Source organism: Puccinia triticina, chromosome 11A (genome assembly GCF_026914185.1).
Source record: "Puccinia triticina chromosome 11A, complete sequence".
Lineage (NCBI taxonomy): Eukaryota > Fungi > Basidiomycota > Pucciniomycetes > Pucciniales > Pucciniaceae > Puccinia > Puccinia triticina.
The window spans coordinates 1,397,788-1,411,532 of record NC_070568.1 but is presented as its reverse complement, the minus strand read 5'-3'; the positions used below and the strand labels follow the sequence as shown (position 1 = coordinate 1,411,532).

Genomic DNA, 13,745 nt, shown 5'->3' with positions numbered 1-13,745 from the left:
TCAAAGCAATCAACTGCTGATCGAAAGACGAAGCCGAATTGACTCTAGCCAAAGTTGAATTAAAACAGCCCACAGCTCTCCCCAACGTGCAAGCTGCCATTGTTGCCGAAGGATTTGATCACGAATATCTCAATTCCGAAAATCTGTTGGATCCAACGCTTGCGACTCTTGCACAATATGCCCAGGACTGGTCACCCGACCAATACTTGGCTCCGTACACTACACTCATTGGCCCGTCAATGTGTGGGAAAACGCGCTTATTGAAGGAGTTGTCAACGCGTGTATGCGTTGTATATATCTGTATTCGCCCCGCCAAGTCGGATGGATGGCCGCCGCGATCCGAATATGCTTCTCAATTGCTGCTTGACCCCAAGAGTTCAAACTTGGGAATACAATATCTGAAGCTTGTTGTTTCTATTTTGCATGCTGTGGCCGATTTCTTTTCCGCTCAGCAAGACACTCGGACTTGGGGGGAAAGAATGCAAGAATGGATTAATCATAGCTTCCCTAAAAAATCTGTCAAGAAGGACCCACCGTTTTGGACCGATGTAGAGACCAAAATGAAGGCTTTGTCAGACGGTCAGTTTGAAAAGGGCGACATCACTGACTCACTTCAAAACGCGATCAACCAGATGAAGACAAGTACCGAGTTCATCAAGCAACCCAATCTCAAACTGATATTGGGGATTGACGAAGCCAAGGGATTACTCGACAGGGGTGCAACAGCCGACTCGTCGTTTTTTCGTTTTTTCCGTCACGTCATAAAGAACTTACCAGAATCAAGCCAGATCTTTTCGATCCTTACCGATACCACCTCTCGTCTTGCAAACTTCAATCCTCCAGCACACCTGGAACTCAGCCACAGGCCTGGCATGGGCAAACGAATGAAGCTCTTTCCACCGATATACCAAATTCCCAGCTTCGATGTAAATCTAGCTGCTCCGCCCGCAACTTGGCTGGAATTGGAATCACCAGATCGCCTTCTTTGCTACGGCTCTCCCTTCTGGGCCGGCTATGTCAAGAATGCCAAGAAAAGGAACCAAACGGTCGATGGAATCGTGTCCACCTTATCACACTTCGCCCTCCAAAAGCTGCTCTTCGTAGATGACTTATCGCATCCCGCCAGCTCCCTGACAGATCGACAAGCAATGGCCTTACTTGGCTCCACTATACAGCCAAACCTTTATGCTGCGGTAGCGTTGAATTCCGACCTAGTTTCAAGTCATGCAGCCCAATGCATGTATATCAACCTGTCGCACGACATGCTTATAAGCGAATATCCATCTCAGTTTACGTATTCCTCGGTGGCCAATCAATATTTAGCCTCTGATGAAGACAAGCTGATCCGATGCATTCAAATCCTCGCCTTTTCTCATCTCCAAGGTCATATTGCCACGGGAGATATTGGCGAAATCGTTAGCCGAATTATCTTAATGCGGGCTATGCAAGAAACGATGAAGACTACCCAGCAAAACCAAGACTCAGAAACTGCGGCAAAGAACATCACCATGCCATTTGGGCATTCGGTTCGGTTGGCAGATTTTTTAGTGACCTTAACCGGTTTGAGTGAAGAAAACTTAAACCTTGGTTCAATAACTCCTTCAAAGAAAAAGCAACTCTTGAGCGAAGGACGAGTTTTTTGGAATCATTTTATTTCCATCCAGTATACACCAAACTCGGCTGACTTGCTAAGACAATTGTACCGCGGGATGGCAGTCCAGTGTAAACCAAATCAGCATGGATTTGATCAACTTTTTCCAGTATATCTGCAATCCAAGCAAGATGACGCCCCAAATGAAAGCCAGATCACACTTTGTGGCATCCAGGTCAAGAATCAAAAGCAAACCAAAAATCTAGCCACCGAGTCTGACCATTGGACCCCCACTTGTGCACAAATCAAAGTCAAAAAAGCAAACCCATATCTCGTCCTTTACTTCAGTCTCCGAGACTCGTTGAAACCCAAAGTTCCGGAGGGAAAAAAACGTTTGCTGCCAAAACCTCAGCCAATAGCCAAAGTTCCAGAGGGAAAAGAAAGTTTGCCACCAAAACCTCAGCCAATACCTGTAAACGATAAGCTTTCAAAACAAGATTCAAAAAACCGGGCGTCTTTAGCGTTTTATGGTCTTACATCTTTCCCCTTCCTCACCCCAAAGCTTATTATTGCCTTGCAAGAACTTTTAGACACTCATCCAAATATCTTATCCCTTCATCAAAAGTCTTCCAAGCATACAACAGATTATGTAAAGAGAGCTTCACCTGAGGTTTATTCTCCTGATCTTTACTAACCTCCAGTTTCTTCTCAACCTGAATTCTGCTCAAAAAATGCCAAAACTCATATTCTCTTTGCACTGCCTGCATAATTAGCTGGGCTGAGGTTATCCCAGTTAAACTTGGATGCACTCAACCAATTTAAATTTGGTTGATCTCAACTGATGAAATATAAATCCAAGGAACCCCCCTTGGTTTTATATTTCATTGGTTAAGATCAACCCATTTAAGATTGGTTGAGCGCATCCCAGTTAAACTAGGATGACTTCATCCTAGCCAAATATGCTGGCAGTGTTGCTATATCTATGCAGTTTTTTTCCTTGCTTCCATCCATTGTTTTCACTTCCTATATGATACCTAAGCAAGCCCAGCCACTTTTGACGTCTGTGACTGTCTGTCTGTCTGGATTCAACACCAGATGACCCTTTCTCTTGGGAAGGCCAGTCTAACCATACCAATGCTCTGGTCTAGAGGCTTGTCCTGCCGCATGGATCAAACCAGTAGTCCCAACGGCTGTGGCAGGCAGGGCATAGCATGGTGGTATCCAACACGTTTTTTGGGCCCCTTGAATACTGATTTGTTGAATATTTGAGTATTTGGAGATATTTGATGGAAAAACTTCCAAGATACATTAAAGGGTCTTGGAAAAACGACTCCCAACTTTTGGGAAAACGACTCCCACACGTCCGCGCAACTATTTTTCAACCAGCGCTCAACGTCAACCTAGACCCTTGTTTTGGGTACGGGTTTTTTGGGAGTCGTTGACCCAAAACAAATTTTTTTTTGGGAGTTGTCATGCTAATTTTTTGTATTATTTTTTATTATTTTTAATATGTAAAACTTTTTTGTTCCATGTACTAGAGACATAAAAATTTGAGATCACAGAGATTTATGCATAAATTGTACCCCCTGAATTTCTTAGCAATAGTGTGTCATCAGAACATGAGATGTAATTGTAAAGGGTGCATGTAGGGCTTAGTAGGAAAATGACCGCCAACCACATAACTTTTTTGTTACACACCCAAACAGTCCAAAAATTTCAGGAATCTTTCCATGATGCATATATCTTGTGCTATCAAATTATTAGAAATACTGTGCCATTGTAGAATGACATATAAGGGGTGCCCGGAGGGCTTAGTAGGAAAATGACCTCCAACCTTATATCTTTTTTGTTACATACCCAAACAGTCTAAAAATTTCATGAAACTTTCAATGTAGCATATTAGGCTTGCTATGAAATTCTTAGCCATGGGGTGTAATCAAAATAGGATATATAAGGTGTGCGCAGATAAAGCCCGCTGCGCACACCCCCATCTCCTATTTTTATCACATCAAGTTGCTAAGAATCTCATATCACAAATGATACACCATGAAAAAATTGATGTGAATAGGTGTCAGGTGACATTCAGTAAAATATGCTGGAATTCCAGTGGTACTCCGGCATTACTCCCCTTGAATGACAATGGCCCCTTTGTCATCATCAAGGGGTTCTGCCACTTTTCCATAAGTGTATGGTTGGAGTTAAGGCTGTAGTTAGCTTCACATCACCTACCACCTAGTCCCCTCAGGTTTTTCATGGTGATACGCTAAATGAAAGATTTCCTAATCTCTCAGATGCGGCTGTTTCTGTTGATCAGCAAATCAATGAACAGATTTACTTCAAGGCTGAAAGCAACACATCTCACCAACTTGCCACGGTCTCGACTCTCTTGGTGGGAAAACTATATTTACACTTTTGTTGTTAACGTTCAAATCTCTTGGATGCGGCTGTTTCTGTTGATCAGCAAATCAATGAACAGGTTTACTTCAAGGCTGAAAGCAACACGTCTCACCAACTTGCCACGGTCTTGACTCTCTTGGTGGGAAAACTATATTTACACTTTTGCCGCTCGGTCAATGGCCAGTATATGTGTATTGTAATACCACCAGGCCAAGGGATTGTTTCTTTTTGTCACACATGATTTGTGGGAAAGTTTGGGAGTGAAGGACCAGCGCCAGAACAGGCAAGACCTTCACGTAGGCCGTGGGGCCAACAAATGGATTGATTTGAGAGGAACCAAAGGAGTACCTAGCCCCCAAAGGAGGCCTAATTCTCAAACTGAGAATTGCGCAGCTGCTTGCAGCTGCTTGCAGCTGCCCTGCGGTCCTGGCAGTCTGAGAATCCGACACACAAAATTTAATTTCTCAGCCCCCTCTCCTGTATCCTTCCAAATCTTCCACTCTTTGTAAGACAAAGCTGGTAAAAACATTCAGGGCCCAATTATAAACGCATATTGAAGTTTTATTGTAATTTTTTCCAAACTTGATTGAAACAGATCTCTTAAGTTTTTGTGGCAAATACAGGCCCAAATATGTTTCAAAAAAGCTTGGATAAAAAGTAAGAATTATAAACCCGCCACCCACCCAGCAAAATTTAGGACCACTGCTCTGCTCACCGTGCCATGCCCAGCTTGGCAACGTAATGAGATGCCCCCCAACACAAGGACCATGGCACCAAGGGTCAAACCCATCTCCCAAAGGGTGTTTGATTCTCCCTTGGGATTATTTGGAAACTGATGAACCAACAATGGGACCGGAAGCCCTCCATCCGGGCATGATTGCTCCTCTGTGAGGTCTCCGGGTGCTCTGAGGGCAAGCTGAACTGTTCCTCAACTACGTTATACATGTGCAGTGTGAGCTGCGGGGGCAGCGGTGGACTGTTGTCAAATCAACACAGGGGCTCAGCTTGCACCCTCAAGAGTGACACCAGAGAGCAACCAGTGGTTGCTCTGCTGGCCCCACCAACCAGTGGTCGCTCTGCTGGCCCCACCAACCAGTGGTTGCTCTGCTGGCACCGCCGACCAGTGGTTGTTCTGCTGGCGCCACCAACCAGTATTTGGAGGGCTGTCAGAGTTGTATAATATGTACACTGCATCACATTTAATGAATGGTAGCTGAGTTGTACTGTTGGAGTAGTGCAGTACAGTGTCCAATACATGCACTGTACGCCTGTAATCTGTTTGGATAACAAATTTTTTAAAATTTTTGGTCCCAAATGACCTCAAGGAGGTCATTTGGGATATTTTTGAAAAAGTACATAAGAAAAAGTTAGATAGAAAAAGTTTTGAATGAATTTTGATTTTTTTTTGAATAAAATTTCAATAAGCGTTTATAATTGGCACCTCATACCATCTGCCAGGTTGGCTGGGACCCAAAACTATGCCCCGAGTGTTTGGGATAGCCTCATGGAATGCCCTGAACCCCGGGGTATGGTCAGTTTTTGGAGAGGGGCACAGAAATGGCACTCAAGCAGTTTTTTAATTTCAATTTTTCATGGGCTACTTGGAGTTGTGTAGCAGCAGTGATGGGCATCATGCGCCATTTGCAAGGTATCCTTGGGTGAAAGACTGGGAAAAGGAGAGAAAATGGCTACAAGGGGCCATCAAAAGGCTTGACGTCAAGGTATGTTTCACCAATCACTCACCAGGGGAGATATGTTCCCACTCTCCAGAGAGTGCCAGAGCTGAATTTTATGTGAGTTTTGGTTGGATGTCAGTCAGATGTACATTAGGAAATGATTCTGAATTTGTGTCAGAAACAAATCACAAGCTTTTGGTAATTTTGTTGAAAGTGATTCAGGAGTCAATGCAATGTTTTCTAAAAACTTCTCATGATTTAAGGGGAACTCAATTTCAAAATTTCAATGAAATCAGATTTTGTTAAATGCAAACTTGTCAATAAATCATGTTGAATTTATGTTGAAATGTAGCAAAACAGGCTAATAATTTCCAAATTCACTTTTCCTGTACAAAATATATTTCCCCAATTTGCTAATATTTTCCCTCAGGCTCAAACATACCAGCAAAAAAACATAGAAACAAGCTTTATTTCTTTTGCAGAGCTTTTGATATGAAATGCAGAAAACTCTGCATCCCAATATTATCAAGTAGAATATATCAATGCAGGCTTGAGCCAATTGATTGATAGGTAGCCGGCAAGAGGTGTTGGGTACTGGAGCTGGCCACTTTCCACCCGCATACCTGCGCGGGTGCAGCTACCCGCCACCTCTTTTGGATGAAGTTCTGAATCCCAATAACCGCACCTACACCCGCACCTGTTGGGGGGTACCTGGCGGCCTAGGAAGGTACCCGCGCAGATACCCGCGGGTACCCGCATCTTGTCATTCACCTTGAAAACCAGAAGGAATCCCTTCTGGTTGATGTGGCTTTATAATCTCTTTGACCAGAAGGGTTTCTTCTGGTCAGAGAGTAAATAAAAGCCTCTTCGCGCAGAAGGTATTCCTTCTGGTTGGGAACAATGAATGTCATCAATGACCAGGAAGGCTTCCTTCTTGTGGCCAAGGGTTTTTAACCCCTGCAAACAAGAGGGTATCCTTCTGGTTTCCAAGGTTGTACAGCCCGGAGGACCCAAAGGAATCCTTTCTGGTCGCAGAGGTGATACAACCTCGGCAAAAAGAAGGAATCCACTCTGGTCGTAGAGGTGATACCGCCTTGGAGACCAGAAGAAACTCTTCAGGTTTCAGAGTCTACACAGCCTCTGAAACCACAAGGATTCTCTTCTGGTCGCCGAGGTTGGCTGGAGTTGGACAAGGTTGACAACCCAAAGGAATCCGGGGGCAGGTGTGGGCGGGTGTGGGTTCAAACTTCAAATACCCGGTATCCATTAGATTTTACCCAGAATCCCGGAATCCGGACCCGCACCTGCTTGTCACCCAAATGTACGCGCGTACATGGTAATATCAGCATAGAGTTGGAAAACGGGTACCAGCTGGAGCTGGGCAAAACAAAGTTAAGAACCGATTGCGGGTACCTGCTATCTGCTGGCGGGTAACCCTGCTGGCCGGCAGGTACATGCCAGCGGATGGGCAATGATTGAACCGGTAGATTCAATCAATAAGTTGTTCTTTATTGTCCGGCGTGAATTCATCCTTGTCCCAGAGATGGTACAGTATCAATGGCCAAGAGAATTAATTCCTCCCGGTGGTCAAGACTTTATTGTCTCAGTGACTGAGAGGTATTGTCTCAGTGACTGAGAGGTATCCTCTCAGTCACCAAAAATGTACAGTCTCAACAGCTGAGATGAATTCTCTCAGCCATCAAAACCTCAACTTCTCAACGGCTGGAGGGATTTCTTTGGTTCATCAAGACGGCAAAGCCCCAATGGCTGAGAGGAATACTCTATGCAGCAAAATCTGGGAGGATTCATTCCAGAGATCAACATGCACATTCTTGACAAGCAGAGGTATTCCTCTTGGCCTTCAAGAATGCACAGTCTTGATGGCTGAGAGGATGCATCTCAGTCATACAGACAATACAGTCTTGACCTCTGGGAGGAATCCTCTTTGCCATCAAGACTGTACCTTCTTGAGGGCCGGGAGTATTCCTTCTGGAAATTAAGGCTGCAAATTCTTGAGTACCGGAGGAACTGCACTCCGTCATTGATACTGCACAATCTTGAGGACAGAAGATATTCCCAAGTCATCAAGAAAATTAAGTCTTGACACTTGGGAGGAATACTCCCACCCATTTAAATATACTTACTGCACCATTTCAAGCTTCATATTTATTCCTCTCAGCCGTTGAGACTGTACCATCTGAATGAATGAGAGCCAGAGCTCAGATGAATGCTGTGGTGGTGTACATAGCACACAAGGACATCTCAATCCTCCAGCGTACAGTTGCCTTGAGCCTACATGTCTGTAGACTATGTTAGACAGATGGAAGGGACGGACAAAAACATTTAATCCCCATCCTGGATGCCTGATATGGTCAACCAGGGGTTCTGCACTGCACACTCCTCAAATGAAGGCACACACAGGCCTTCACACCTCAAACCAATGGATGCAAACCATGAATTGCTCAAATAAGGAATACATGGAGTGCACACAACAAAATGAGGTGTGCATGCTGGTGTGTGGGGCGCACAACTTATTTCATGGGGGTGTATCTATAAGCCCATGTCAATTTAATTTCAATTATTAAATTTGGAATTAGGATTCAACAACAGTTGTGTTTAATTTTGATCTAAAGATGTCAGAGTGATTTTGGAATAGTATATCATATAATAATCCATTTTAAACAGATTAATGTTCACTGAAACCCAATAAATGATATAAATTGCCAAAAATTTAAATTTAACTTGTACTTTGATTGCAGCCATTGCATCTTTACAGTTCCAACTGAGTTCCAGTTGATTTCCAGTTGATCAGTTCCAAGCAATATACGCATGAGTGTTAGGTGAGTTCCATATCAGTTCCACATGATTTCAAGAATTGATCATTGTTTCCTAACACTATGTTCACCAAATGCCTCCAGCACAGTTACAGAAAACAATTCATGTGTGGCACTCCCTGGAGAGTGGGAACAGATCTCCCCTGGTGACTGGTCCAATTATTTCTACTCCAGCACATTTTCTGGGACCTGATGAAACCTGTTGAGATTACTAAAACAACCCTAACTTGGTTAATTTCCCTCCTTGGGGGAGGGAAGCGACCTCCAAAGGAGGGACTTACGCGCTATGTCTACCCCGCGGCCTGAGAGAATTTCAACTTTTGGTGGGCACTTTTTTATAATCAACATAGCACATGGGTCTCTGGACCAAATTCCTTCTAGTTTTCATTTCTGGGACCACCCAAGCTGTCCCCATCTATGTACTATTTTCATCTCCCCCCACCCCTTTTCTTTGAGCTGCAATACCCTTTGTAATATTGTTAGTTTTGGATCCTGTACAGTGCAAGATGTGTAATGAAGGATGAAGTAGACATGATGGTGGTCATAAAAAATTAATTTGAGTGCCACTCAAGGCTTCAAAAAATTTGAAAAATATGTAGGAAGATTCTCCATGGTCTTCTGCATCTTTTGTTCCCCCAACACCTAATCACCCAATGAGAATTGGTGCTGCTACAAAACATCAAAAAACAGCATTTTTGAAATTCTCACAGGCCACGAGTTTGACATAGTGCACAAGTCCCTCCTTTGGAGGGTCCCTGCGGGATAGCGTCCCCCCTCCACATAGAGAGGGACTTAGTTAAGTTAGAACCCAACCTGGCCTTACAAACTCAAAATGTGTTTTGGCATGAGCAATACTGTCAAAAAACCAAGTCAAAGACAAATACAAAAGTCCATATGCTGAAAATCACGTGTGCATCTGCTGTTTGGCTTCCAGCCATGTTTTCTTACTTATGCCGTCGTGAGTTTTCACATGTGAATTCACAGGAATTCATCCTCTCAGTATGTCTATGAATTTTGCATGGTTGTATATTAGGGGGTTTCAAAGTAGACCCGCGCGTGCATGCAGGTCACTTTGCATAACCCAGTTTTGGGAGACTGCAAGCCGACATTCAACATTTAAGTTGAACGCCGGCTTGCCTTGCCTTGCAAGTGGCATGCGCAGGTCTACTTTGAATCCCGCTATTAACTGCTCCACATCAGCAACTGATAGAATATCATACATACCAACGCAACCAGATAAAATATTCTGGGAGTCTGAGAATGAGGTCAAGTCTTCATGTTGGTGATCGGCCGCGAGCAAAACTTAAGCCCCTCGAGCGGAGGGTGCGGGAGACCCCGCGCGGAGCGCCCCCTGCGCGAAGGGCGGGTCTCGAAGCATTTTCTGGCAGGAGCGTGATCGACGGGCAGACAGATATTTATTTAGTTTGTACCAGGACAAGATGGCCAAGATGTGAGTGCTGAAGTTTACTGCGGGCGAATTTGCCAAACTGCCCTATCCCACTTTACAGCAATGTACTGACCCGTCCGTTCTCAAAAGTCTAGTCATCAAGCCCAATCCAGGTCGATTCAAAGCTCTATTCGCCAAGCTGACGACCATCAACAAGAAAAACGGACCGTTCGACCTGATTATCTGTGTCTCTGACCTCTTCAAGATTCCCGAAAACAACGAGGAGCAGGAGGAACTCGATGATCTGTTGGCCCACAAAGTTTCGGTTCCTGTCAGGACTTTCGCGATGCTTGGTTCGCTGAAGTTGCCCGACGCGGTTCAAGGACTCTTGGAAAAAAAGGATGGCCTGGTTTGCCCAAACCTCGAAATATTGGGTTTGTCCAACACCAACTCAAGAATTCACTGAGATGCCTCACGGAGAATTTATATCCCATCTCGTATTTTTTTTCTCTTCGAAAAACAGCTCCAAATAGTATCCTCACCTTGTCAACCGTGGCAAATTTACGCATAGCAAACTTTGGAGGAGTTTACGACCCAACCAATTATAATTGTCCCTCAGAAGATCTAGACACTCAAGTCAGTCCACAAAACTTTTTTATTCGTTACTTGTGGGATTTTGATCCTGTGGATTGACCTTTTTCATTCATTTTGCCAGTCGAGTACCAACTACATCAACTCGGGACAACTGTCCAAATTTTTGTCAAAAATAAAGCCAACTTCTACCCCCGACCATCTTGGCATTGATATACTACTGACACACTCACTGCCGCAACTATTGACGGTCAATTCAAACTTAGCCCCCAAGGATTACAATGCACCAGCCTGGGGATGCCCTCCCATCACAGAAGTCCTGCGAGCTGCTCAACCTCGATATCACTTCTCGGGGGGCGCTGTGGCCGAATTTTGGGAACGCGAACCGTGGCTTTGGGATCCTCCTCCGGCCACCGTTAAAGCTCCTACCAACGATTATCCTAGCGTCACCCGTTACGTAAATCTGGGTCAGTTCGGGAATGGGGCCAAGGAGAGGGTGAGAAATGTTCTTGGGCCCGCCCCCGCACTCCTGTGAATGTTAACAGAATTCTTTTCTACACACCCGCGCCAATCCACGGTATACGGATAGTGGTTCTATGCGTTCAATATAGTATCGATCTCCGAGACGAAACCCGCGAAACCTCTTAATGCAACTCCTTGCCCTTACTCCATAACGGCCCGTCCAAACCAAAAGCGGGCACTACCTGCTTTCGGAGAGGACGGACTGGATTCTGGGCCCAACTTTCGGTTCGGTGAGATGGAGCCCAACAAGAAGAAAAGTCGGACGGGTGGGTGATATGGCTCTTGAATATTCACTGCACTCACTGGTTTCGGGTTTTGATGTTCATTCGCTATGCTACAGGCGCACCCCCTCCGAATTATGTTTGTAAGATCTGTCAGACTTCGGGACATTGGATTCAAGACTGCCCCGAAAAAGTTGAAAAACCGCGACGTAGGTTTCCATTCCATGAACTCAGAACTTGACAATGGCTGATGAAGAGATTTTAACGCTTTTGATTCCCTACACAGAACCCAAGGAGGGTTACATTTGTCGGATATGTAACACACCGGGTCATTTGATACAAGATTGCCCTGATGCGGCTCAGCGGAATGGTCCTTCCAAGGACGCTTTTAAACCCAAGGAAATAGGCCCTGTGAGTCGTTTCGGATTTAAAATATGCATTACTGGTTCCTGGCACTTACCAAAAATGCATGGATGTAATTTTTTCCCCATAGGATTCGTGCTGGTTTTGCCTCTCTAATCCACAAGTCGCTAAACATCTAATCGCATCGATTGGGTCGGAAACTTACCTCACCTTACCCAAGGGACAGCTACCCGATACGACCAGCAATTGTCCTGTACCCGGCGGTGGACACGTTTTGTGTGTGTCTCCTAGATACACTTAAGTCATTTTTTCATTAATAGATCACTCACGCCGACAATCTACTTGCTCTAACATCTGTGTAGTAATACCGGTGAGTGATTTGAAATTCCTCGAGTATCACAAGACACACGCCGATACAGATCCATTCTATCGGGTATTTTTTGGTTAGATTGCGCATTACCCAAGCCTTCTCGCGCTTCCCTCAGAATTGGCGATCCCAATAGTGGCGGAAATGGAGCACTACAAATCGGCCCTGAAGCGATGTTTTGAAGCCTACTCAGCAAGTATGGTCAGTTTTGAAGTGGCCAAGCTTTCGGGTCGGGGTGCCAGAGCGGGCCATGCGCATCTCCAAATATGCCCGGTACCCAACGATCTCGCGGATCAAGTGGAGACAATCTTCGTCGAAGAGGGTAAGAAACAAGGGATCCAGCTGGTCGATGAAGCGGCGTTGAAAGAAATGAAAGACGAAATGAAGGAAGCTATTAGTTACTTTCGAGTCGGCTTGCCTGACGGAAAAGGATTGGTTCATTTGATGAAGCCCGATGAGAAATTCAACCTACAATTTGGCCGGTAAGTCGCCTGTTTATCCGCTCGTTCGTTCATCGTTATGGCTGAGTTTGTTGCTTCAATTGACTTGGGAATAGAATGACTCTGGCTAACCTTCTGGGCACACCCGATCGGGCTAATTGGAAGACCTGTGAAAGAAGTGAGCATGAGGAAAAACAGGATTGTCGGACATTTCAAAAAGCTTTTGCAGCTTTTGAACCCAAGTTCTGAGCAATTTCATGATCAATCATCCCATCATATGTCAAATGAATAATCAACTCGGAGCAAATTTTACCCCCAAGAGTAATGCTTGGTTTGTATGTGTCATCCCCTTAACATTTGATCTTTAGAGCCAAATTGAATTCGTTCGCCGACGCAAACCATAAACCTTCGGCTGCCGGCGGATGCGCTTGTACACATTGTCTACAAGGATCAGACCCCAGGACCATTGAAACAGATTGGCACACCGTAGCCATTCGCAAGATGTGCTTGTCAAAATCTGACATCTCCTGATTCATGTTGGAGGCGCCCAACTCTGCACACGTCATGGACATGCTCAAACTGGTCATGACAACAGTACAAATCACCACAGCTTACATGTTTGAAGAGGGTATTCCGCAGCAAGTAATAGTATAAGACAAAGCAGTTAGACTTTGCTGTGCAGAGTCTAACTGCTTGCATCGCATTCAGGGCCGAGGCATGGTGGGACTGACTATGAGCGGTGCCCTTCACCAGTGGTTTCTTTGACAGCACCTCCATTCTTCTGATTTACTGCCACGTGTGCGTGTGTCATTTGACTGTACAGATATAGAAACATGAAAGAAGTTAGAATGTAATCAATTGAGTGATTTAAATATAACCTGATCACATCACCCCCTTCAGAAAGGCACTCCCTGAAGACTCCAGACATATTCATATTCAACCCTCTTGCTATTCTGCGCCAATCCAAGTCACCTCTTCTTTTCACATAGAATTTGTATTTTTGGAGCCACAAGGTTTCAAAGATGCATACCATGTGGATAAATATAGCTATACAAATATTGAACTTAAGATTATTGGCTGAATTCCAAAGAGTAGAGGCCAGTCCTTTTATGAGGACCTGGAAAGCAATCACTGGTAAAAACATAGGTATATCTGCATTTTTCTTTCTCAAGAGTGATAAATTGATACTAAGAGAAAACCTCCACTTTGACATTCCAAAAACAAGGATGTGATGAAACCACAAAAGAATTGGAGTTGTATAATGTAGATAGCAGTTCTGGTTTTTTGCTTCCAACATCCACCACAAACCCAGACTCTCATGGTATAACCCAAGAATGTGAGTTATATATGTACTTT

The 13,745-nt window shown here is 44.5% G+C and overlaps 2 protein-coding genes across 2 annotated transcripts; both read left to right on the top strand.

The window, feature by feature from the left end:
• Positions 1-560: 560 nt before the first annotated feature.
• PtA15_11A164 (uncharacterized protein) lies at positions 561-2,285 on the top strand (the record flags this gene model as incomplete). The annotated part of the gene is made up of 1 exon (XM_053161044.1): positions 561-2,285. One exon carries the CDS (start codon positions 561-563, stop codon positions 2,283-2,285), a length of 1,725 nt encoding a protein of 574 aa, XP_053025030.1.
• Positions 2,286-9,937: 7,652 nt separating this feature from the next.
• Positions 9,938-12,638, top strand: PtA15_11A163 (uncharacterized protein; the record flags this gene model as incomplete). The annotated part of the gene is made up of 11 exons (XM_053161043.1): positions 9,938-9,948; positions 10,036-10,319; positions 10,409-10,521; positions 10,601-10,972; positions 11,066-11,264; positions 11,339-11,428; positions 11,506-11,630; positions 11,713-11,860; positions 11,945-11,952; positions 12,031-12,431; positions 12,506-12,638. 11 exons carry the CDS (start codon positions 9,938-9,940, stop codon positions 12,636-12,638), a joined length of 1,884 nt encoding a protein of 627 aa, XP_053025029.1.
• Between the last annotated feature and the right edge of the window lie 1,107 nt (positions 12,639-13,745).